The sequence below is a fragment of the Cygnus olor genome, chromosome 15 (genome assembly GCF_009769625.2).
Source record: "Cygnus olor isolate bCygOlo1 chromosome 15, bCygOlo1.pri.v2, whole genome shotgun sequence".
Classification (NCBI taxonomy): Eukaryota; Metazoa; Chordata; class Aves; order Anseriformes; family Anatidae; genus Cygnus; species Cygnus olor.
This window is the reverse complement of record NC_049183.1, coordinates 3,034,114-3,060,669: the sequence shown is the minus strand read 5'-3', so window position 1 is coordinate 3,060,669 and position 26,556 is coordinate 3,034,114. Positions and strand designations below refer to the sequence as shown.

General features: G+C 36.2%; 1 protein-coding gene across 35 annotated transcripts in view; it reads right to left on the bottom strand.

Annotated features, from left to right (window-relative positions):
- The window catches only part of RBFOX1 (RNA binding fox-1 homolog 1), an 861,472-nt gene that overhangs the window by 147,455 nt on the left and 687,461 nt on the right, over positions 1-26,556 (bottom strand). For 33 of the 35 annotated variants that reach the window (XM_040574360.1, XM_040574366.1, XM_040574385.1 and 30 more), the window contains one exon: positions 1,268-1,510. In XM_040574360.1, the coding sequence (XP_040430294.1) occupies positions 1,268-1,510 (243 nt within the window). Of the gene's footprint in view, positions 1-1,267; positions 1,511-5,600; positions 5,733-23,268; positions 23,308-26,556 lie in introns of those variants that run through there. The other 2 variants (XM_040574370.1, XM_040574382.1) reach the window with 2 other exon arrangements.

Sequence of the window (26,556 nt, the reverse complement as noted above, 5' to 3'; positions counted from 1 at the left end):
GATTGAATGTGGTGTGGCACAAAACTCATGTGGGCTTGCTCAGTACTGATACATCTGTGATGACCTTGCTACTTTCTTAAAGGCTTAAGGACTTCCTTCTCCTTTTTCAAAGGCTAACACATGAATAAGATGGAAGTGCCCTAGGTAATTCCTAGTCTTCTAGATGCAGAATATAAGATGTTAGTGTTTTTCTTTCTTGCTCATATCCATATAAAGAAATTAGTGGCATGGCAAGACACACAGATCTTCAAAGCAACTCATTTAACAGTACACACTTTCCCTCTCCCTCCTGCCCTGATGCATGAAACTTGAAGTTCAAGGAGAGAAAGGGGCAGTAAGATGAGGGATGGAGTATGGTTGAAGCAAGGAGAGCAATGACAGCTAGTAGGTAGGGATGCTTCAAGCATATACTCAAACTGCAGTGTGCTGTCTGTTCTGTGTAGATCCTACATGCGCGATGCAGGTGCTCAGTGGCTCAGAAATCTGCCAGCTGACAGCACTGGGTATGTTGGGTTCCAATCTAGAACTAAGACAGAAGCACTAAACTATCAATGTATGAAATTTGTGACTTTTAAATTACAAGATAAGGATATCCAAGGAGTCTCTTGCATAATTCATAACACTTCAGAACTCCATATATAACTCACATAGAAGGAAAGCCTAACATTTCTGCACAGACCCACACACAACTTTGGTACAGGCTGCATGAAAAACTCTCCAGAAAATATAGCGTTGCAGGTATGTTCTTGACAATACTCATTCATGCAGTTATTTAAGTAATTTTAATTTAGGATCATTCAATGAATACTTATATGAAAATTTATACTCCTGTTTGTCAAAGATACAGAGCTCATTAAAAATTACAAAATAAGTTACTGTTTTTTGTGTTTTTCTTTTTGTTTGTTTGTTTTTTCCAAACAAACACTAACAAATGTTCTTTTCCAATGTTTTCCTAGATCAGACTTAATCCAAGTTTATTATATGATTCACGGACTTGCTGTTGAACAGTTTGTCTCTCTGCTACTGAAAAGGAACTACTGATTCTACAGAGCTCCCACACTGCCTGAGAGACTCCAAAAGCAGAGAAACGATATTCTCCTATCTCAACAACATTTTACAATTATCAATTTAACATTGATAAACTATCAATGCTAAAATTGCTGGTAATCCTAGTACAAGTGAAGTGTCCGTAAGAATTAGTGTTATCAATAAATTCACATATCACTTGAAATACATAGCTTTAAAAATAGGCAAAACTTTGACTTACTGTGGCTGTGCCGGAGACAGTTTGTGCATTTGTGTCAGCTGCACTCTGTTCAGAGTGTGTCTGAGCAGGAGGGTACATGTTTAACGTGTGCTCTGGAACAGTGGTTTGGCCTGTGTAGTCTGGAGCTGGATGAGGATGTGGGGCTGTGTATTCTGCAGGGATACCGTTCTGAGGAGGAGCAAACTGGGCTGAGCCGTAAGGCTGTGCCATTGTGTCAGGAGGTGCTGTAGCTTCCTGATTACCCTGTGAAGATCAAAGGGGAAAGAAAAGGAAGAAGAAATGTGAAGTGAGATAAAATAATTTAGAAAGTAATGATAGTATTTTGCTACAATTGCTGGCCTGAAAAGGGCACAATGTTTGTTTCTTGAGGAGAATATTTCCTATCTGAGTTAAATCCATTTTCCTAACCTTACTAAATCTTACTACAATTAGAATCTGTAACTGTAGACTGTTCTTTAACTGTAAAAAGTCAGTGAAAGCTTACCTCAACTAATGCCTCCAGTCAGACAAGGAAAAGGGACAAAGCTTAGTTAATTCCAAATGTTTCCAAGTGCAACTGCTAATACAAAGCTCTGGTAAGGCTAGCTCATGGTCTGGGATCCATTCCGACTTACCCTCCGCAGAACTCCTCTGCAACCTGCACACAGAGGGGAATTTGGGTGTATTCTGTTAACACACCTGAAAATATTTATATGAAATAATGCTCTATGTGGTATTCAAAACTACTTTGAGGTACACTGTATTGAACAACTGCATGCCACAAGTGTTTAAATTTATGAGATTCACAATACTAAATATTTGAATATTAAACAAATACATCAACTTAAAATCTACTAACAAAATTTTTCTCTTATGTTATGGTCTCTTAATAGAAATAGATTTGGAGAGCTTTAAAGGTTATATAAATTTGAAGACAATAGTATTTCATTTCCATATTACAATACACCTGTACCATTAAAAACAGATATCTCTACAGATAGATTCATCCTTATGTTTTATGTAGAACTAGGAAGTCAATCATGCTAACCTGTCAGTTAGAGACTTCTGACTAAATGCTCTGCTCATACCAAATACTAATGATACTGGGGAGAAAATGTACAGAACAATCTTTTGGAACCTATATAAATGATGTCCAAAGTATGATGTTACAGGCGATACAGCATTAGAGGCTTAGAGGCCATTAAGACTGGGACTATGGACTCCAAAACTCGGATGGGCTAGCTGGTTTACAAGAGAAAATTATCTCTTTAACTATCAAGTAATATAAAAATGAATATTTCAGTAATTGTATTTATTTATTTATTTATAATGCTTTGTCATTTTTCCACTACAACATATACAAGTATATGCACAGGGGTACTCTAAGGATTTATGTTATTTCTATTCATCAGTCCTTGATTTCCTAATTTCAAAATAGACCTGATGAATAGAAGTCATTCTTTTGCACTTCATACCTAATGATAGTTCCACCCAACTTCAGCTAACTCAGACATTGGTGATCTGACCTGAACTCGGCCTAAGCTAAATTTAAAAATTTACAATATCACAGCACAGGAAAAAACATTGGTACACGGCAGGCTTAGAAGAGAAAATTACATTTTGCTTTGTAAAAGGCACTCCCTTTGTCCTAGAAAATGAAGATTTAGTAATAGCAATCGAAACCTCCCTAATTTTAATCCCACCTTTGCTACTGTTTTACTGTACAGCCTTGAGCAAGTAGTTTACATTGCTACCTTCACCAATCTTTAAAATGAAAACAGTGGCATTTAGGTACTTCACTTGGTTAAGTCAGTAAATTTTATTGGCATATATATACAATATTTCCAAGCTTTATGTTACACTGAAACTTTCCATTAAAAAAAAAGGACATTCAAACCACTTGTAAATGTACACATATACCTTATTATATTAAAATGGCAAGGTCCCTTTTTTATTTATTTTATACTTTCACTTAAAAAAAAAAAGATAAAAAACAATAATGAATGGATTCCACTATAGACATTTAATAATGGTAAATAAGTATTTTGCAGATGCAAGGGAGCTTAGACTTTTTTTAATGAATTATTTCAGGACAGCCTTCAGCAAGTGGCAAGAAAGAACAACAGCAAATTGAATTCTGCCTATGCAAGCATTTTCACCTTGCTGGATTTGAAACACAGTAGCTGGTTACTGCTGATCTTTAGGGCTCTGCCTTCATGTTAGATGCTAAACATGGCATTAGAGTCAGCAGCTGTTAAAAAAAGAACATTAGTTGTAACAAAGGGATCAAGAGCTAACGTCCAGGTGCATTCGATCTAAAGGTTTTTGTACTACTCTGAGTCCTAAAACAGATGTTGCGAGACCCTCAGTGTTTCTCATTAACATTGACAGCAGTTCCATGAAACCCTAATTAATATTCAAAGCATTTACACTTAGTGCTAATTACAGCTAATATTTAATTAAGAGGATTGAGCTTTTATATGATTTCTCACCAGCAACTTCAAATAATTCATTATTTAGATTTATCATGAAATGGCAAACTGCACTGGAAATTACCTTCATATTGCAGAGGCTCTTCTACCTCATTCACTGGACTTGCTAAACTGAGGTTTGGATTGCTTATTAATCGGGCCTTGGTTACAAATAAATAAGCAGTGAAGGGTTTTATTATTATTATATATATATATATGAAACTTCAACATGTTCAGGGATTTACAGCTTTGTCATAATAAATAAATAAGCTTAGAGTAGAAAACTGGCGAGCAAGGTTATCATTCCAGGCATTGTGTGTTCATTAAATTGTTTTTGGGAAAAAAATACAAAAAAAAAAAAAAAAAAAAAAAACTACATGTTTATTCTACTGCTAGCTATAAGTTTAAAATGAGTTGTTATTCTCTTAAAAGCAGATGCTTATTATAGCCTTTAAAATCAGTGTGAATTTTTGAATCACAATGAATTCAGTAGACAATATTACAAGGTATTATAAAAGCATGCAGGTATAAATATATTCTTTACTACTTACATAGGTATCATGCTAATAGCTCATTGTTTTGAATATAAATTTATGCTAAGAACAATGTACTGCAAACTAACAAATATATATACGTGTGGTTAACAAAAACTCCAAGCTACACAAAACTCAGATATATTTGAGTAGATTTTAATGAATTAAAAATTCTTAAGTCACTTAAAATGAACTAAAATGAATAAAGGAAATAGTAGGTTTAATTAATTGATCTTAGAATATGCAATGGCCTTGAAAGCAGCAGGAGATATTGATCCTAAATTAGCCCATGAATTCAGGTATTAGAGCAATCTCAAAACTGTGGTTGACAGTACACAGATGTTGCTTAAAACAATCTAGGCATGAGAGGCTAAACAGAAGTTGTCATTTCAGACTCAGATCCAAGTATCTTTAAGTTTAAATGACCCCTTAATGCTTGCTTTGTGCATGGTTTTTAATAAAGTAGTTGTTGGCAACAGAAAGAAGAACAAAGGATGGCAGACAGTCAGGCTCTGTTAAATGTTCTGGCCTGAGATTTAATGAAAACCACATTTCAACTGAAAAGTATGCTTTACGTGGCAGTGTATAAAATCAGCTTTTATTGCTTTCTGGTTAAATGTTGAACTTTAAAGAACAAAAAACCGAAAGTGTTCTCATGATGGAGGTAAGTGAAGTTGCTCCTATTCCATATGTTTACACTACTCCATTTGAAGCAAAGCTTAGAATATAAAATGCTCCTAGTATCGCAGATCTCAACATGCCTTTTCAGCATCTTCTGCTCTGAAAGGATTTCATAATTAAGAAATGTGTGAAAAGTGTCAAAACATAATAAAGCAAGCTTGTTATGTTTGTACACAAAAGACAGAGTAGAGAAAACATTACTTACACAGCGTTCTTTTTAAAAACGCATTTACAGCATAAAAATGTATTTATTGAATGAAAACCTTTCTGCTTGCCTGCATTTTAAAGCCTAACTAACAGTTTATTGTTTGTTTTACTCTATTTTCTGTTTGGTGCATTTTCTTTCTTTGGCAAGAGATAATTCACATTTAGAGAAAGCCTCTCATACAGTAGTTAAATGAGCCAAACTGCATCATACCTTCAGGGCATGGAAACAAAGAAGAAAAATGCAACATTGCTCTGTAAGCCTGCTGGTTGTAAGAACAGCTCCGTTAGATATATCAAGCACAGCAGAGATACATAATCACTGGTGTAGTTTGCCTTCCATCAGAATGGCTAAGCAACAAAACACGTATTAGAAGTCTTGCATGCAATGGTGCAGCTGGTTATAAGAAACACCTTGTTTTGACTAAAATCAAGAGTTTCAAGTGAAAATAAAAGTGAAAATACCTGCTGTACCATCCTGCTCCTTTTATCCTCCATAAACTTAGCAGCTGCTCTAGTCCCAGGCCATCCAGCATCTGCCCAAAGCAAGCATCAATTATGGATAAGGGCGTGTGAGCAATGTAATGTGTGTATGAGTGTGGATGATAGGGGTGTTGAAGGAGGGGGAGCTAATGCAAGGCTTACTGACCTCCCTCTCAACATCTGACTGCTCCCAAAACCTAATCCAGATGGGACTCTTTCAGTTTGCAGGGCCTCGCCCCATCAATCACAGCAGGCCACTCCTCTGTCTCCTGCTACTAGTTATAGAGTGCACCACTGAGCAGATGATTGCACACAGAAGAAGAAAAAACACAGCTTGACTACATTAATAGCTGTTTAAAAAACATTAGAAATGCTACTATGTCTGTTGCCAGAAGCAGAACATTTTTGTTTCAAAATCAAGACAGCTGTATTCAAAGTTACAAAAAATCCTAAACTTCTAGTAATTTTGGGTTTTTGATTGTTACAACATGCATATCTCTGTGTGATTAATTTTTCATACATGTGGTAGCGTTAATATCAATAAGATTTCTATTTTAAAATTGCTGAACTCCATAAGTAAACCATCAATATTGAAGCAGCCTGTTTTAGATTAAATGTACTTTATCCTTCCATGCAAATGAAATATTGTTTCCTTTTTTGTTTCATTTCATGACATCCCTATTGCTTACCAGGGGAAATATTTCAAAAATGATTCCAAGGTTTAGTTTTGTGAGGCACTTTAAACAAGTTAATACTTCACCATTAAAGGAGCTTTCCTAGTTGCTCTGGAGGTGGTTTAAAATGATTAAACTTCCAATCAAATCACATAAAGAAGAAAAAAAGAAAAAAAGATATAGATGGCCCCAGAATACGCTTTTATGCCACTGTGTCACTGACTGCCTACAGAGAAGAATTCAGAAACAGGGCAGACATTTAATGTGGGAATTCTTCTTACAAATGTTAGGATTTATGTTAGCATGATAATATTAATATTAAAAAGGTGGGCAGGGCAGCAGATAAACAGCTGTCAGTCCATCATTAAACTTATACTTCAACTGAAATATATTAGATTTCTGTAAAGCAGAAGTGTAATTCTTCCAGATTTGTTGCAGGCACTCCCCAGTTAATGATAATAAAAGCAGCCACTTCAGATTTTTCAGAAGGAATCAGACATCCAACCACACTGAACCAATAATCTGACTTTTTTTGCAAGCTTTCTCTGTTGTAGCTTAATTATCTGACCAGGCCAGTTGACTCAGATCGTTTACTTCTGCAGTTATACAAAATGAATTCTCCAGCCACCTCTCTTTTTTGGAAGGTTCCTCACAGAGATTCAGATTTCATTTAAAAAACAGTATTGTTCCCCAGTAAGAGCATCCTTAAAAGAAATAAAATGTAAAATATATTTTTGCTAGAGATTAAAAAAAAAAAAGCAATAGTAAGGAAACAAAAAAGATTTTATTCACTACCTCAACAACAAAGTACCATTTCTTTACTCTCATTACTGAGAAACATCTACTTTTGGTTCTCTTCACATATACTGTACTCAGGTAAATGTCTATGTTCTTAGTACTGCTATGCATACATCTGAAAACGAAATGTTCATTTTGTGTCAGTGTCTGATGTGTGGAACAGACTAATGAAAATCACAACACCCACAAAGCAGGAAGCTTAAATATATTTACTTACATTTCAAAGAAGACAAACTTACTTAAAAATAAGTCCTTGTCTAAATTCCTGCCTACGTTCAAGACCACATATTATCACGGATGTAGAGATACATATTAAGAAAGATTTCTCTCTAGCATCATCATTCTTTCCAGGTGTTGCTGCTCAAGCTTTCTACTACCTTTATGACTGTGATTTATTACACTAGCTTTCCTTATCCTACATGACAACTCTTTCTATTGATATTTTCTATGTCCCAAATAAACATAATTCTGTCACATTAATTTGCATTTGCTTTAGCGTTACCATCTAAATCTTTCTTTCTCTTACTTATGCTTCCTGCCTGTCTCCCACTTTTTGCCAACTCTGTTAGACCCGTATTTTATGTCTTTTCAACTACAGCTCAACCTCCTATTCAATCAATCAGTATTTTCCTCTTTTAAATAAATGAAAAGGTTTTTACATCACATTTTAAAAACATCAGTCTCCAAATTTGCCTAAAGACCATATAGCAAGAGAATCTGAAGTATTCAGCAGATTTAGCTAAAAATTCATTTCCAAAAGGATAACAGATTCCTCAAACATTTCAAGAAAGTTGTAAAAGGAGCTTTTCCTTTTCCACAGGTTAATATAGGAAAGTCCACCTAAGTCTCATTTTACACCTTTACTAGAGCATACTGAAGAAAATGATGTAGCATCCTTGAGGGTGAGAGGATGGGGAAGGATTGGATTGTCAACCTACACACAAGGTGCCTAAAAAGCTGCCCAGACATATGCCCTTTAAAGAGCATAGCAATCAATATTCAGTCTAACTGGCAGCGAGTTATGAGTGCCATGTGAAGACCAGGTTCAAAACTGTGTAACAGCTTCAGAAAAGACTTGTATGATGTGCCAGAATGTAAGTTCACCTAGGACATCCAACAGGGGAATTAACTAATACACCTGAGGGCAGTTCTGATATTCATGGGGGTCTTGAGAATTTAGAGGAAAGGGCTGAGAAAAACCTGACTAAAATCTGTCTCCTGGGACAGGATAGCCCCCTGCATTGGTACAGGCTAGGGACTGGCTGGCAAGGAAGCAGCTCTGCAGAAAAGGATCTGCTGGGGTCCTGGTGTACGACAAGTTAAGCATGAATCAGCAGTCAGCCTTTAAGACAACAACAACTAACTGTGTAGTGGGGTGCATTAATAAAAAGGCGGTCTGTGAATTGAGGAAAAAGATTATTCCTCCTAGAACAGCACTTCTGAAGCAGCATCTGTGTCTGGTGTGGAGTCCCCTAGGACGGAAGATACACTTGCAAACTGGAGAGTGCAGAGGCGGGTTGCAAAAACTTGGAGGACTGGAGCACATGGCTTGAGAAGAGGCAAGGGAGCTGATTTAGCTTAGCTTGCAGGAGAGAGGGCAAACAAACAGCTTCATTGCATCTTCTCCAACCTAATGGGTAGTTACAGAGAGAGAACCAGACTTTTCTCAGAGGGGCAGAGTGAAAGAAGCAGTGGTGATGGTCAAAAGTTGCAGAAACTAAAATTTTGTTTGCCCATAAAGAATAAAAAACTGGATATGAAGGCAGCTAAGCACAGGAACATGCCATTCAGAGAGGCAGTGGAAGCTTGGAGACTCAAAACTTAACTGGACAAGCCCCTGAGCAACCTGAAATATCTGTGCAGTTAGCCCTGATTTCCAAAAGGAAGTTGGGATTGCATGGCCTCTGAAGTTCCCTTCCAGCCTAAATTCTTCTGATTCTGTGTGGTTTCAACAATAGAATATATTCAAAATGAATTTTATACTTCCATCTTATTTGATGTCTTTCCTCATAAAGGATTTACTGGCAGGGAAGAGATGGATACAACTTCTAGTCTGCTTTCTCTCCTCAAGAAATCATATTTCAGTTCTTTCAGATGGATTTTGAAAACTTTCTTAGAAAAATATATTTACCTTTGTTTAATCCACAGCTGAAGCAGTATGAAGGCGGTAATCACTATAGCGCATACAAGACAAGAACAGTTTAACAAACAATGCTAATAAATGTTGTGAACTGTGACATGTCTTAATTATCTGCCAAATGTCACCTTTCTCTGAATTGCAGTAAAGCTAGCGTGTCCATTTCCTTATTTTTTTTAGTATCTAAAAATTGGTTGCACAAGACTTTTTTTTTTTCTTTTAATTATTTTTAATTGAATACTGATTGACAATATGGGATTTTTAAAGCTGCAACAGTTCCCAAATCAGTTCATAAGCAATTATAGCAAGAGAAGTGAGAGGTTAATGCACTGAAGAAACAATCTATGAGAGGTGGAGAAAGAGGACAAAGCAGCAGAAATATATTATACTGTACTGACACAAAAGATTCTGTCCTGAGAAAGCATTTCTTAATAATCATAAGTTTCCAATCTGTAAGAATTACAGCAACATATACCAAGTGGTAAATTACAGGCCTCTACAGGAGCCGGTGAAAACATCAATCTGTTCTTATGATCTACCTAACACACAGCTCAGAGCTACCACAACTGAAGTAGTGTGTGAGAGGAAAGAAACATGCACTGCACCCGTGTAGCCTGCAGGTCTGCAAAGCAATCCAAATCTGGGAACTGTTGGGTTTTCTTTTATAACTACAGACAGAAAAAAAAAAATCGTAGCTCAAGCAGTGAAAGCAGCAGAGATGTGTTAGCATGACTGTTTACTAGGATGCATTGACTCTTCTGAGAAGCCATAAATACTATTCCAGGTGACGGGTGACATACTGTGCTTATGTAGCAAGAGTACTACTGGTCATGGTATAGCCCTGCATCATGCTTTGTTAGCCTCTCTCCTTGGCTTCACTGAGACTACTCCTACTTTGTAACTTACACAGAAGCATAAATATTTTCAGAAATTGAGTTAATAATAATACACGTAAATATAAATAATATGTATTATACACATATATGTGAATATTAAAAAAATAATATTTCTCTAACTGCCACCTGATTTGTCAAGGATTAAGCACTCCAAAAGTTTATCATCTGGAGAGGCTAACTGAACAGCAATTAAACCCCATTGCAGGTGTATGGCTCTTACTGGAGACATCCAGTATAATATCTAGAAATCTAGAAAATCTTGTAACATAGCTAAAATAATTCATTTAAGATTTTGCTCTGAATAGACTTCAACAACTCAATCAAAATTTGCTTACAAAAATAGCTAACTATATTTCTCAGGGGATAGGATACAACCCTGTTTTTTAAAAGCACATGAATCAGTCAATTTAAGCAAGCTGAGGTCAATAGTTACACGAAGTCATTCCCAATTTACAGACGCTGCCTCATCTAGGTTATATTAAAATGAACTGGCTTTTTCAGTCGGTTTCCTAATGAACATACCACAAAATACAGCAATGTATTCGCTGACTTCATTAGCTATAGAAAGTGGTGAACCTCCAGTCACATACAGAGGCAACATCTTTGAAGGTTATTTGTTCAAAGAAACCATATCACAGTTTTGTGTTTACATAATTAGTTCTTTTTTCATGTACAAATAAATGATTTTATATTAAAAAAAAAATCGTGGGCAATTTGAGTGATGTGTTTCACAAGTATTACACACAGAAAGCCAGGAATCCAGAACTGCAAACATGCACAGTAGTTTTGTTTTTCAGCATAGTAGACCTTCATCTGCTTCACAAAAGCACCACCAAATTATCGCACCAAAATACTACTTGCCCTAGGAATTAAGATTTCTGGAAAAACAAGGCTAAAGGGACAGAGCAATGTTATACGAGAATACTGAAGGGCAGCAGTAGTTATTTGAGTGCAAACTGGCATGCCACCTCTTTGAACTGAATACTTTGAATGACCTTTTTTGACCAGGGACACAGTCTTTCACTGATGAGCTGTAATTTAGCCTCAGAAAAGAATGGAGACATTTTTCTTCACAGTCCCTGACACTGAATCATTTTCTAAGGCATTACCACAGTAACCGCAGTTCATCCATTATAGGTGAAACAGGTCTTGAGTTTCAGTATCTCAAATGGCAGGATCATTACTTGACTCTACTAAAATCAAGCAAGGAGCTTAGTCAGTTAATAAGGGAAATGAGAATGCAGTGTCATCATAAGTTGTCTTAAGCAGCAAAACTGCCTGACGAAGATCATAGCTCCTACCTATTTGTTAGCAAACACCAATGTATACGGCGCTGCTTTTCAGGACAGTTCACTTGAACTAGCCAGGGTAAGCAATAATGATTTCTGTACCACTGTCCCCATTGAACTAGGGGGTTTGTTTTGTTTCAGTTTACTTAGTTTAAACCAGATAAATTTAGGAGGTGTATTTACTTAGAAAGTTCCATAAAAAACAATGACAACGTTGAGTTCAGGAATCCAGAGGAAGACCAGAAAGATAAGCAGCAGTTGGACTTCAGGAAAACAGACTCAAATTTATCCAGGGAATAAGGAAACCCCAAGGATCACCCATGAAGGTCTTAAAACACAGACACGTAATCTATATTAAGTGCCCAGTTTATTTGCCCTTAGAAGCAGATTGTTTATAGACCATCAAAATTTTAAATTGCAAATGAAAATATATTATCTCCTTTTCCTTCCCCTAAAAGAAACTATCTGTATGTTGTTCATGGGTATCCTGGGCAATAACATGCAAATGTATCTGGGAATTGCACATATTCTGCAAAGTACCTGTAATTTTTCAGCTGGTGGAATTTTTGTGTTTGCATGTCCAAACCCAATGTTTTGAACAAATTTGGCAGAATATTTATGAATTCAAATTATCCACAAATCATATCTACTAGTTGCAAGAAAAAAAGAATTGTGTTTTTCTCTTTCATATGTTTGATTTAAATGAAGAATTTTATTTAACAGAGCTGAATATAGTTTTATAGATAAGAAATTCACCATTCTGCTCTTTCCTTTATTCAAATAAAATTTGTATATATAAAGAATCTAGGAATTAACTGTTACGATTGCTTTCAGACAATGCCCATTTCCCATTTATGTTTAATTATAACATTTCCATCTGTGTGGTATTTATGATGGAAAACAGATTACCTGAGCTGCAAGGACCAACTAACAGAGCAATGCTATCTTGTTTAATACCAGTTAAGGCAGCATTCATTTTTTGGCACTGAAATGTAATGATGGAACATCATCTTCACTGTTATTTATGCCTAAAATTAAAATGACTATCAAAATATCATTAGACACAAGGAGTACAGAGATTGGCTTCCTGCCTCAGCTATACTTCGCTATGCTTGTTTATCACTGAAATCATTTGTGTACTTCAGCTAATGCTGATGTTAAGATGTTATAACATTAACAGGTAACTGTTTACTTTGTGTTTGCTGTTAGCAAATTAAACCATAGTACTGAAGAAAGGTAAAGTTTTTCTCAATGATGAGATGACAATGGCAATTAAATTTGCCTATGCAATGCAAAACTGATTTTTATAGTGAATGTCACAACTGGCTGAAAATAAATCAATAATCTATTAATAGAGAGCTACAATGAATCTGAAGTTATGACGAAAGCAAATGAAATCATTTAAAGATTCCTACAGCATTGGAAAGACTTTCCCTAATTATATAAATTAGTAAGTTCTACTTTGTTAAATCTCTAAACAGCTTCTGTTGGTGTAGAAAGAAAGGCCAATTTGTCTACATATTTTCATTTCTAGGACAGGGACTAAAACCACTCTCAGATCTGCAGAACTGTATTGGTTCTCCCCGGACATCTTCTCTAGAGATATATTTTCTCAGACTAGCCCTTCTTCGCAAGGCTGAATATGTACAAAGGACAGTAAAACTTCCTACAAAACAGGCCTATGCCGTATGCCACATTTGTTTAACCCTGAAACGCCTAAAAACAATTTCTTTGAATAATTTTAACTTTTAATTTTTTTTTTAACTTTAAAATAATGCAGATTGTGGGAATGGACACAAATGAGCTTTCTTAGTTTAAAGTTTGTTTCTGTGCCTCTGTGTGTGAGAAAGGGAAGGGTGGTGCAAGGAAAGGTTTTTCCAAAACAGAAACTGCACTTAGAAAACTTTTGGCGTATTTACCAAAAGCACACAGCTAATTTACAGCAACAGCAGCCAAAAGTATTTTTTATTACACAGTGCAGCAGCATGCTTAACAGCAACAGCAGCCAAACCGTAGGGTTAGCAAATATAAACGTCTGCATAGGCTATTTAGGGAGAGAAGAGATATAGCCTTAAAATTGCTTTTAATCCACGTGAAATGAAGTATCTTTTATACTAGAATGCCAGAACACTAGATTAAATAAGATATCAAAAAATATTGAAACAGTTCAGCATTTGCTGAGCATGCAACTAGCGAGATGAATACAGCAAATGTGTTAGTATTCAGGCAGCTTCTAGCTGCAAAAGAAATTCAGATTAGATATTGCTACACAGAAATTGATAGCTGGTAGGTATTCAATCAGAAAAGTGCTTTTTCTTTTAAATATTACAATCACATGGTATAGTACATCACTTGTGTCAAGTTAAATTTAATCATATCAGCATACTTAAAGGAAAAAACCTGAATACCTACTCACATACTCATGCCAAGAGGGATTATATGAGGCTTTATGAAACCTTTTCTTTCTATTTAATATTCTGATATCTGTATAGAACAATTTCGATATGTATTATACCCTCAGACTAATCTATTCCATTGTCTTTTTAATGCACACCTAGTATGTCTGAACTCATAGTCCCAGTATAATGTGTACTGTCAGTTACTTATGTTCTTCTGAAGCCTGCCTATGTAAAAGACATTTTCCTTGAAGCAGAAATAGGTATAATGAGAGTGATGCTAATTTTCCTGAGAGTAAAGCAACACCATCTGCCTTCTACTGGTTAAGAACACATCTAAAAAGGAACAATAATTTATGAGCTCACTAATGACTACTGATTTTTGTCATATTAGAATCAGGTATGTGAAGGACTCTGCTTCATGAAAGACAAGTTTTTTTGAGAAATGCCATACAGAAATGTAATAGGGTTTTACCATTTTTCCTACATATTTTTAATGGCTTATCTAAGCAAAAATGAAAAATGATTACTATTTAACCCATTAGAGAGATTACTATTAGATTAGAGATGATTACTATTTAACCCCAGAGAGAACTAAAAATTGCTTACTGTTTTTGGAAAAGCAATGGAAGGTTCTCAAAGAACATTGTCTCCAGACAATACACACCTTCTCAGCCTGATTTTAAAGGAAGAGAAGGATTGTTGTCTTCATCATTCCCCAGAAGGTGAAATTCATCTCATTTATCTTCAGGTATTTTAAGATTTTGTCGCTTTCTCTTTGCTAGTTAACATATATGTCACACACATGCATGTATATATATAGATATAATATATATATATATATATATATGTATGTTTGTGGTATCCTAATAAGAATGAAATTCAATTGGAAATTACAGAGCATAGTGATTTGATCCCCCCAAAAATGTAGTTTGCTAATAAGGATTATAAAATGAATTCTAGAAAGCTAACGTTTATATATACTTTTGTGATGGAAGAGTTAACTGTTCTGCCTGGGGGGGGAAGCACACTCCCATAAATATAAAAATAATCTGAACTGTGTGAGGTTATTCATAGGTGCTTAAATTTACATAAGTATGCATATTGCCATTTTTTTTTTACTTCCAGTTCACTCGATACACAGTTAACTGTCATTAAAACAAACTTCTGACAAGCAGTGGTAGAAGAGATACCAATATTCATAATTATATCAAACTTATCTCTTTCAATGCATGAAATTTCTGTTTCCCAGTAAATCTTACTGCACAGGATCATCTCTGACAAATTGAACTGCCTCTCTATAGAAACTGCAATGTTTTCTCAGAGATTGTGGAAGCAGAAGAGGAATGGTAGGTATTTTCAAGAAATTCATTAGATAAATACAGACGGGGCTTGGTTTCTAACAAGGAAGTCCTTTCCCCTGAACAACAGTTCACTAGGATTAGAAGTTCAGTAGAATCCAAACTTTTTACATTCAAATATAATGCAAACTTTATATGTTGCTCTATATGACAAAGCATTGAAAGTATCTGGAAATAATAGGGAATTTTTTTCAGACTCTTTGCACAAGGCTGCATTTCATTTTTAAGCAATAACCACGTTCCATGAAGATACTCTGCTGAATTTATTTTTTCGTTTCACATATCAGTGCTTTTGCTTTACAGAAATTGTTGCGGCTTTGTAACTCTAAGATACTGAATTGAGCAAGGACACTGAAGCAGAAGCATAGTTACAGTGCAGTGAGTCTGACCTAGTTACTGAGATACTTACTATGTTAGATTAAATGTTGGGTTATGTACTGTTTTTTAATGACTATACTGCACCTTGCAGACAGATAATCAGCACAGAAGTGACAATGCCCAACACGTCACCAACTGCAAGCTCAGGGAAAATCTGGAAGCTCCTTCCATCATCTCTCCTATCTACTGTATTTTCTTTCTGGACCCCCAATATGGTTTAATACATACAATCCATTTCTCCACTGAATCAGATGAAGCCTAGGCACACAATACATTTTGCTGACTCAGCAGAAGGACTCCAGCTAGGCAGTGTCTCAAAGCAACATGGTCATTTCTGCAATGCCTGGGTACTCCTTCCATTTAATAACATTCTTCTGAAAGAATGAGAAAGGCAAGGAACAGTAATTCAGGAATATCCCTCCACTAGTAATCAGAAGTGGTTCATTTTGCCAATTCACTTTCAAATGTGAGCTGAGACAAGTGGACTATGAAAAAGTCTACATGTATGAACTCGGAAAAACACTAACTTAAACACATACATTCACCCACACGAGAACAACTTCAAAAAAAATCTTCACATGACCTGAGTGATTAGCAGTGATTGGAAAGTGGAAATGTGCCTACAAACTCAACAGAAGGGATGACAAACCTTTGGGTTATACAAGTACACACATAAGCCTGCTTGTTATTTTAAATAGCTTTAAAATATGTCTTCCCTTCTGCCTAGGTTGAACAACACTTAGATCTAAAAAACAAAAAAGCTGTCGGAGCATTCTATTCACTACAGAGACATGAGAAAAACACTAAGTAGAAAGCGTCAGCTAGACCAATTTTCTCCTTGAAGTGACAGAGAGGCAATAGGTGTGACACCGTATCGCATATAGACATTTTGAAAATTTGCATGTCTGCACAACATTTAATTATCCAATTTAAATGGTAAGAAGCAGCTTTGAAGTTGTTTTAGACAACATGTATCAGCTACAAAAATAAAGTTATCTGTGGAAGTTAAATACTCAACTACACTCTTCATGCTATGTATATCATACAAATATAATTATGCTTCCTTTATGAAGTTAAGATGTTCTTCTGTATTCCAAGTGCCTTACAGGACAACTGTCCCAGTCCAGCTATTGTCCTTTGATGTGAACATACATTCCTGGTGAAAACAAACTTTTCTTTATTGTGGAAATGAATTAAATAAAAACGTAATTCTCAAACTGTGTAGCAGTATGAAGAAAATAAGACCAACAATGAAATGATCAGCATGATTTGATTAGTAGGTGTGAACAACCATCAAGACCGTGCAGATTCTTGAACACCAAATGAACCCAAATAGCAGAACTCAAAATGGTAGAAACTGGTAATGATGCTATTATTTTGGATAGAAATTACTGGGGCATAGAATCAGAAAATTCATGTTGGAAGAGACCTCCGGGGACCTCTAACCCAACCTTCTCCTCAAAACTGGGATAGCCATGAGATCAGACCCAGCGCTTCTGGGCTGGATTCAGCCAGTTTTCTACACCAACATTTTTTGAAAACCTCTAAGGATGGAGTCTGAGCAGCCACTCCAGGCAGCCTGTTCCAGTGCTGAACCATTCTCACAGGACAGCTTTTCCTCATATCCAGTTCAAACCTCTCTTTTTCCAATTTATGTGTTGCATCTTTTCCCTCCACGTGTATCTGTGAATAGACTGGCTCCAGCTTTTTGATAACACCCTCATAGGCACTGAAAGGTTGTCATTAGGTCATGCTGGAGACTTTTCTTCTCCAGGGTGAACAAGTGCAGTTCTCTCATCGTCTTGTTACACAGTATATGCTCTAGCAGGTGACCATCCTGGGGGCCCTCTGCTGAACCTACTTCAGTTGATCAACATCTTTCTTGTATTGCAGGGCCCCAGACTAAACCAAATATCTTAGATGCAAGTGCTAAGTAAAAGGAGATAATCGCTTCCTCAATCTACTGGCTATACTCCTGTTTATACAGCCCAGGACACTGTTGGCCTCCTCTGTTGCCAGAGCAAATATACTATGCTAACATGACTCCACTAATTCAGTAGAAGTTTACTGTGGGAAATGTTTATATTACACACTGAAATGGAGATCTAATCAGATGTGAGCAGGTCAGAAATGCTTACAGGAAAGAGAGTTCTGAGGACAATTTTTTATCCTACTGCACAAGCAGACTGATAGCATAAGAAATTTTGTACGGCCCCGCTACAAACCTCTTGGTTCCAAACAAGAAACATTATAGAAGTTTCAAGATACAGTCAGTACACCAGTAATAAGGAGTTAGAATAATAAGGAAATGATCTATATTTAAGAAAGTCCTGGCTAATTTAAATTGCCTCTAAGAATCAAAGAAATCTCTCCGGACTTTCCTCCTAACAGCCACTACCTGGCATGATACTACCTCGTGGCAGAAGGTATCCTGTGTTGGAGGAGCAGTGCTGTCAAACAGAGAATGTATGGATAGAAGTGAACAGACTGCACAGCATGAGATGAAAGGGAGATGGAATCTTCTCTGAGATCCAACAGCTTGGAGAGCTTCAGGTGCCACCAGCAGCAGAGAAGGTGGCAGTGTCCACCTTTGCTGAGGTGAGCATAACCTCTGGAGAAGGGGAAAGATGGAAGCTGATGACTTCCAGCACCAAGAGGAAAGGTGAAGTTCAAAGACAGCTTTGGCTGCAGTGACCATAAGGTGATGGAGTTCAGGATCCTAGGGAGGAAAGGAGGATGGTGAAAAGCAAACTCAAAACCCTGGACTTCAGGAAAGCAGACTTGATCTCTGTAAAGATCTGGTTGGAAGAATCCCATGTGATGAAGCCCTGGAGGGAAGAGGGACCCAAGAAAGCTGGTTAATATTCAAGGATCACCTCCTGTAAGCTCAAGAGCTGTCCAGCCCAGTGCTCAGGAAGCCAGGCAAAAATGCCAGGAGGCCTGTGTGGATTAACAACTCAAAAAGGAAGCATACAGAGGGTAGCAGCAAGAATGGGTAATGTCAGAGGAATACAGAGATGTGGTCCATGCATTCAGGGATGAAGTTAAGAAAGCTAAAGTCCAAATGGAATTGAATCTGAGCAGGAATATCAAAGACAACAAGAAGGGCTTCTTTCTGTGAGTCCTGTGTCCATTTGTGGGCTCTCCAGTACAGGAGAGGCATGGATGTATTGGACAGAGTCCAAAGAAAGGCCAAGCAGATGCTTAAGGGACTGGATCATCTCTTACATGAGGAAAAGCTGAGACAGCTGGGACTGTTTAGCCTAGAGAAGTTTCAGGAGGATTTCACCAATGTGTACAGATACCTGAAGAGAGGCTACAGAGAAGATGGAGCCAGGCGGCTCAGTGGTGCCCAGTGCCAGGATCAGAGGCAGTGGGCACAAACTGGAGCACAGGAGGCACCCTCTGAGCACCAGGAGGCACTTCTGTGCTGTTGGGTGTTGGAGCCCACAGGTTGCCCACAGAGGCTGTGGAGTCTCCCTCCTGGGAGATGCTCAGAAGCCATCTGGACATGGTCCTGGGGCAACCTGCTCTGGGTGGCTCTGCTTGAGCAGTGGGGTTGCACCGGATGACTTCTTTCCTCATCTATTCTAGGATTCTATAATGATCATTCTAACGCAATAACTGGTCTACAAATAGACGTCGGAAAGTGGATGGAGGGCATGAGTACTTTCAAGGTAAAAGTATATCAAGATATTACAAGCACTAGCACTTACAACAGCAACATAAACCTATTATTTAGTAGGTTAGGAGCTAAAAGAACTCTCCATTCTACCTCTACCCCATTTACTACATTTCTTTGTATTTACAGTGAGCTGTTGTCTTGAAATACACAACACCTCTACCTGTGAGTATTACCACATGCTGCAAATGAAGTTGTAAAACGAAATCAACTCATCAATCACAATCACAAGGGGACACTGAAGAATGCAAAAAGGATTAGCACTTCAGCCCTGCCCAGGTCTTTCCTATCACTTCTCTAATTAAATACCACCTTAAGTGCTTTATTATCATTAGAAAACTCAACGTTGAAGGCTAGCATTCTTGAATCTAAGTACTGAAGCTAATTAGAAATGAGAAAAAAAACTTTTCATTAAAAATTTTGGGATTCCCCTAACAGAAATGAATTATTCCTTTGGAATAAAGATTTGCCGTTCTGTGAATTTAGAATAACATGATAAATAGCTTTCACTAATCTGAAACCTTTTATTTTGAACCATACACCTGACATTGTCTTCATAAGTAAAGGTAGATTTACCTGTACCTACCAAACCGTTGTTAGAATTTAAAAGATTATTGGCTTATGATTAGCTGCTAAAAGACTTAATTCCTCTTCTAACATTTTATACGCTAATTTTACTTTTTTTTTCTCCAGACTTGGCACAGTCAAGGGCTTTATGCTTTACTTCTCTGGATATACATAAGTTAGTCATTACTATTTATGAAGGTGATGAAAAACAATAACATTGAACAGTCAAAGAAATATAAATTTTAGATTCCAGCACAGAGTGCAACAGCAGGATTGAAAACAAAACAACAACGACAAACACTAAAGCAAATACAAAGACATTTTCAATTTAAAGAAATGCAATATAGCTTTAAAAGCATTTTTCTCCTCCACTTGACTGCCAAGTGACCTGACTCAGGATTTTGTGGCTTTCCCTGGAACCAGCTAATTATATCAGTAACATCAGAAACTTTGAAGTAAAATTGCACTGTCATCAGCAAAAGTGAGGAGTGCATGGAACCTCTGATTCAAGTGATATGGTAACTGTCTTTCCAATTTTTAGTCATGTTAAAATGGAAATATAAATTTATTTTTACTCAATGTATCTATATACAAAAGAACCCAGCTTCTAATATAACTTCATTTGATTACATTGTAAAGGAACAATGAAGGTTTAAAAATATTTGAGATAGCAGATGTGATTTTATTCATAGCACTGATTTAGTTTGTTTTTTAATTCACTTTTTTAAAAAAGAAAGAAACAAGTCATGATACACATCATACATTTTCAGATTTTCCTGCCAAGTTAAACCTCCAGAAATTATGAACTCCCCTAGAAACAGTTCTCTCATCATGAACATGCATATAGGAGCTTCTATAGCTGCCTCTGAAATAAAGCTGTTCTTGAGATAAGACAGAAAAAACATTCACAAATACATAGGATCAATTGACAGAAGTTTTTGTCAGAAGACAGAAAAAGGACAGACTGTGCAGACAGTAAGGAAGGTGTGAAGGAGCTACATTGTTCAAATCTGGGACTGGCCAACATATCACAACTCATTTTTCTAATCCAGCAAAGCAAATTAAATCTGTCTATTAAACTACAAATTAAAGCAGTCAACATACCAGTTTTACTACTGCTGTGAAAAGAGCATCATCTCCAAAAACATAACTGTAGAAAAAGTATTAAGTGCAAGTGATTCTTAGCCTGGTCTTATCATTGCAGTTTTCTTCAGTGTAGAGGGCTGCTAGCTAAGTTCGTGTCAATTTATTATTGATATAAAGAGAATCACTAGCCTACGTGAATTGAACTAGTTCATTTTTCATCTCAACTTTCTATATAGGTGAATCTTTCAAGTAGCTTACAACTCTCTAAAGTTGCAGAAAAAGATTTTTTTTTTTTTTTTTTGGCTTCATTTCTTCCTATGAGCTTATATAATAATATACTTTAAAGGTGCCCCTGCATTATCCACAGTTGGTGGGCAGAAATGTACTTTCTTTAGAACAATTTTTAGGGCTCCATTTTTTAAAGGAAAAAAAAAAAGGCTGCTAAGGCGTTTCATGATTTCTGTGCAGAACATTCACTATGTAGGAGTGCCTTATTTGCATAGTGGCATGTGGGTAGGATTTGGACAAGCACACTGAAAGATATGACAATCAAACCAGATATGTGGGAAATCTCTTTTAAATCTAAAAAGACATCACCCGGGTTTCACTGACTTAGGTAAACATTACTTCTAAGGAGAAATGAATGCATGAACTACTAATGAGGTAAGAACTGTCTTCAAGCAGTGTAATTTCTGTTGGGTACCAGACCAAGAATAATTCCTTATTCTGTCTAGCACAGCAAAAATCAATAAGAAATGGAATTTTGATCAATGTTAAGAATTTGCATGTGATTGTTCCAGCTAATGACATGCAGAACGAGTTATAGCTGATTTCTGCCACTGACATTCTGTCAATTTAATAATAGAACCTTCTTTTGATGTAACTTGACTGCCATTAGCATTCCAAATAGAGTGAACTGTTTTGTTAATATCTCTACAGAAGAGAAAACTGAAGTCAAAATGTAAAACAGAAGATAACCTGGGCCAGGTTCTCATGTAAAACACTTGTCTTTAAGCCACTGCTCACTGAAAACGTGTACATACAATTCCTTACTAGACTGGGAGAGAGTAAATTCCTGTTTTAAACCTCATATGAGATGACTAACATGCAAAAAATAATTTACTTTGCAGAAGCCAACAGGAAATCTTGTTTTTTTTCAAGCAACAGACACTCCTAAATACTCGACTGAACAACCCTCTTTCTTTAAAACTGAGCTGACCAGGGGGGATTCTTAGACTTGAGTAGAAAATTAGACATTGTTAACATATTTGGAAAAATGGTCAAAGAGGCTACTGGGCCTACCTTTGCATGATGTAATCTACACCAATCATAAGGAGAATCTCAGTTTTTGTAAGTCTGGTCCAATCTGTCTTTGTGTATCTTATGAGGAACTGCTTTCTTCTGCAATACATAATATTCTAATACAGGAATGTCAAATTATGTTAATAGTCAATTTCCTAAGCACTTTCTGCTGCACCTATGAGTACAATGATATCCAGCAAAGTGATGATATAGCTCTCATGCAGACACTTTTGCTCCACACCATCTATATGTTCTATTAGATGCTAGTACAGTAAGCACAGAAAACTTGGGCTTAATCTTCTTCAGAGCAAACACTCTGACGGTTCCATGATCAGCATCTTCAGATCTTTCTTAAATGTATCAAACCATATCAATTGTTGTTATCATAACCAAATCTAGAAAAACTACTACCATTTACTCCCTATCATTTTAATTTTTTTTTTTTTAATTTTTTTTTTAAGTTAAAAATGGAGGTTGTGGTATTCCTTTTATTTCCCTCACACTATGACCCCTCAAAGACTCCAGCAGATGGCAGCTTAAAAGAGCATTGTATTAGTGTAACAAAAAGAATCTCACCTCGTATATAAGAGATCCTTCACAGTAATGATATCTTATGTGGGAAGGAACACACACTAAGTAATCCCCCTCACCCAGCCTGCCAATCTTACAATCAACCAGTTCCTTACAATCTTTTTCATATGCATTTGGTATGTCATTATTACTTAAAAGATGCAAAATTTCAATTTCATCTTAAATTAATGGGCATAAACCGATTGTTATTAAAAGTTAGCATGTTCTAAAAATAACACATAACAGAAAAATCAGGTGAATGAGATATGAAAGATCATACAAAGTTCTGCAACAATTTTACGTATATGCATGTTGTAGCTCAGTCACGCTGCATTCTGCAATAACATTGGGAAGATCAGTGCTGAAACCAGAGGAACAAAATCGCCAAGTGTGTGAAGAAGTGACCAACCAATTCCATTTCTTATCATTGCTAGTTCATAAAAAATGCCATCTGGGGGAAGAGAGAGAGAAAGAAAAAAAAAAAAGGAACTTTCAACAACAACAAAAAATCAACCTTGAAGTTGTGGTCAGATGTCATATTCCAGATTAACCTGGAGGTGCTGAAGAGCTTTAAGACCTTTTCCTCTCTGCTGCACAATGCTAACATCATCTTAAGACTACTATAACCATATGATCTTTGAGTGCCAAAACACTCCCTCATGAGCTTCTGTGGAAAAAAGTGCTAGGTTACTTCAAACTTCTTTATCAGCAACTTAAACTAAGACTTTTTCTTGAAGCAGATGAAGAACACTCACACCTTTCCATCTGTCAGCTGTGCTGTAATATAGACTGCTACACTTCAACTGATCTAGATGTTTCACAGTGAGTTTGAGCTGCTATTTACTTTTATTTCATTCTGTGATGATTATCATTCAGGTTTGGCAGATAAGCCATTTAATTGTGCAGACAAACAGTGGACTTCACTTTACCTTTGTCAGTGGCATTGGTAGGTCTTCAAATACCACTGTCTAGTTCATACAACAGGAGATCAATAATAAAGAGATGTTCATTTCACAAACACAAGGGATATATAAATGAAGCACTAAATGATGTATCTGAAAAAAATATGAATGATACAATGCCATAGAAAAGATATGTTAAAAAAAAAAAAAAGTTACCTTGATGGCTTTTAGTTCTAAAATAGGTTTGTATTTAGCTGCTACAATTGTTCTAAAAGGCAGACATCTGTGAATTTCATAATGGATTTAACAACATGACTGTAGTGTATCCATTAAAAAATCAAACCTAGCTGACTTCTAGCATTAAAGTATCCTTCCTCAAAGATACTCCTTATAGACTAATATACCCAATATCTGCTGCATCAGCTAACCTGCAATACTTCCTTCATATACTACTTACAGTAGGATGTCAGGAAAGATAATTGTGCTAGATCTGAGATAAAAAATTAACCTATTTGCTTATTATAAATCCTCGAGCAGGACTTCAGCCTCTTTTTATTTAGAAGGATGAAATTTTGTCTTTAAAATATTTGCTTAAGAGCATCTACTATAACAACAACTCAGCTGGCATTTATTCTACATGTGCTTACATGACTCATACATATATTTTGTGAAATACAGCAATGACAGAGTTCTGTTGCTCCCTGCTTAATTGCTATTGGGACTACTGGTAGTTTTTGGCACTGGTCTGCACCATACAACACAGAAAATAACATTGAGTTTTTATCAGTAAGCAAATAGATGTATCAGTTAATTCCACAAATCTGCAGCTAAAAGCAAATTAACTGAAGATAAGAAACGTTACAAATAACATTCAGGAAGACATAGATGATCTTCAAGAGCTAAATACGTAACATGTCTGAGGGAAATCCAAGTTTTCACACACCAATTCAGGCAACTTCAGATAAAATAGAAAATGTCAAGGTGCTGGATGGGAGTTCCTCCAAAGCTTCTGCTTCCAGAAAAGATAAGACTGTGGCAATGACTACGTGCTCCCAACAACAGAAAAGCCTCGCTCCATACTACAAAAAGGATGCAAGGGGAAGAACCATAGATAGCTAAGCAGAAATCCCTGTTGCTTGACTCAGTGCTCCTATAAAAACTAAACTCCCAAATATAAAACCCATAACTGGTGGAAAAAAGAAATCACTATTTCTCAAAGACAGGGAAAAATCAATAGGGAGAGATTATGACATTTAATCATTTATTTTAGTCAATTCAGTTGCTTTTCAACACAATTTAACTTGCAAAAAGTCAGTTTAAATTGTGATTTTTTAAAAAGAAAGTATCATGTGAGATTATTGTCTTCCACTATTTTACTTTAAAAAGCAAAATTGTTGTTCATTCTTGACCTCTTTTTCACACATGTACATGCTACTAATAAACAACATCAGGCAGGAACAGTTAGCAGCCAAGGAAATCTATTTCCAGTTTCTTAGAAAAATATAACCATATTTCTATAACTCCATCAGTCCCAACACAACAACTCTAAGTTAAGTTTGTTTTCTTGCTGAACTACCTTTTTTCAGTGTCTATCCTTTATACAAAAAGCACTTACCACTGATGATATTTTATTTACTTTTTCTAAATTCATTGTGATTACATTGTCAGTTTAAGGATGATCTGATTAAACCTACCAGTGCAAATGAGCTTAATCCTGTGAACACACAAACACACACACAAAAGAGCATTGATATAACACAAAGATTTTTTTAATCTTATAGTGATCTTTCAATCACAAATAATTTTTTTTTTTTTTTTTTTTACAAAGTTTATATATATTTCCAGTGATATTTTCTTTCAGTAATTTCTTTTTTTTTTTTTTTTTTCCATTCAGATTTAAACATGCAGAGGAAGATCCTCAGCTGGTCTGAATTCTCACAAATGCTCCTTGCAGTTCAGTTTGGAAAGCTCAAAATTCTCACGTTGCTAGAATAAAGGTTTGGTATTTTTAATATAGGGAAATACAACTAATTTGTTAATAGCTAGACAAACAACAGCACTCCATTAGTACACAAAGGTAAAAGTGAAGACAGTCATGAAAACAAATACATTCACACTAGGTTCTGGCTTTTTTGTTTGTTTGTTTGTTTCTTTTTCTTCAGAATTCTCTTGTGGTCTGGTCCATTTAGCACCTGCTAAGCCTAAGCTGTATACACATCTCTTAAAAAATTGTCAACTACTGAAGTGCAGATTCATTTTCAACTCTAATCTCCTGCTGGTGTAAGTACCATTTGGAAAAGAAAGGTGGTCTTTCCAGCCCTGCTCTAATTCACATACACACACACACACACACACACAAAAAGCATTAAAAAAATTGTAAGAATTGGTCTCAAGCAAAGGCCAGAAGAATTAAAACAAGCTCCTGTGAACTTGGCTTGCATGTAACTGCTGCCATCTTAATAAATAAGGTGAGAGCAGCTTTTAAATCCCAGGCAGATTCAGAAGCTGCAGCCAGTCCCTGCCATATGGAGACAGCCTGGAATCTGTCAAGTTCACTTAGTGAATTTTATCTTTGGGGAGTCAGTCAGGCAAGCTAGATCAGAATAAACAGGATGCTGTTGAGATCTGGAGGCTAATGCTGGTACAGGCTGGACTACTGAACCAAAAAAATCAGTTTTAAATAAACATGTGCTTGACTAGAAAAATTAACGATAATTAAATCTGCTTGGGAAAAGAAAAAAAAGCAATTTGTGTGATTTTTATTGGGCTCTGAAAGACCCCGTTATCTCTCTGATGTCAGGAATTAGCCAGACTTTCCCTTTCTTTTCATTATTTCTTTTATAACAACAACATATAAATGCTTTATTACCTATATCAGCTTTAAATATTGATCAATTTGA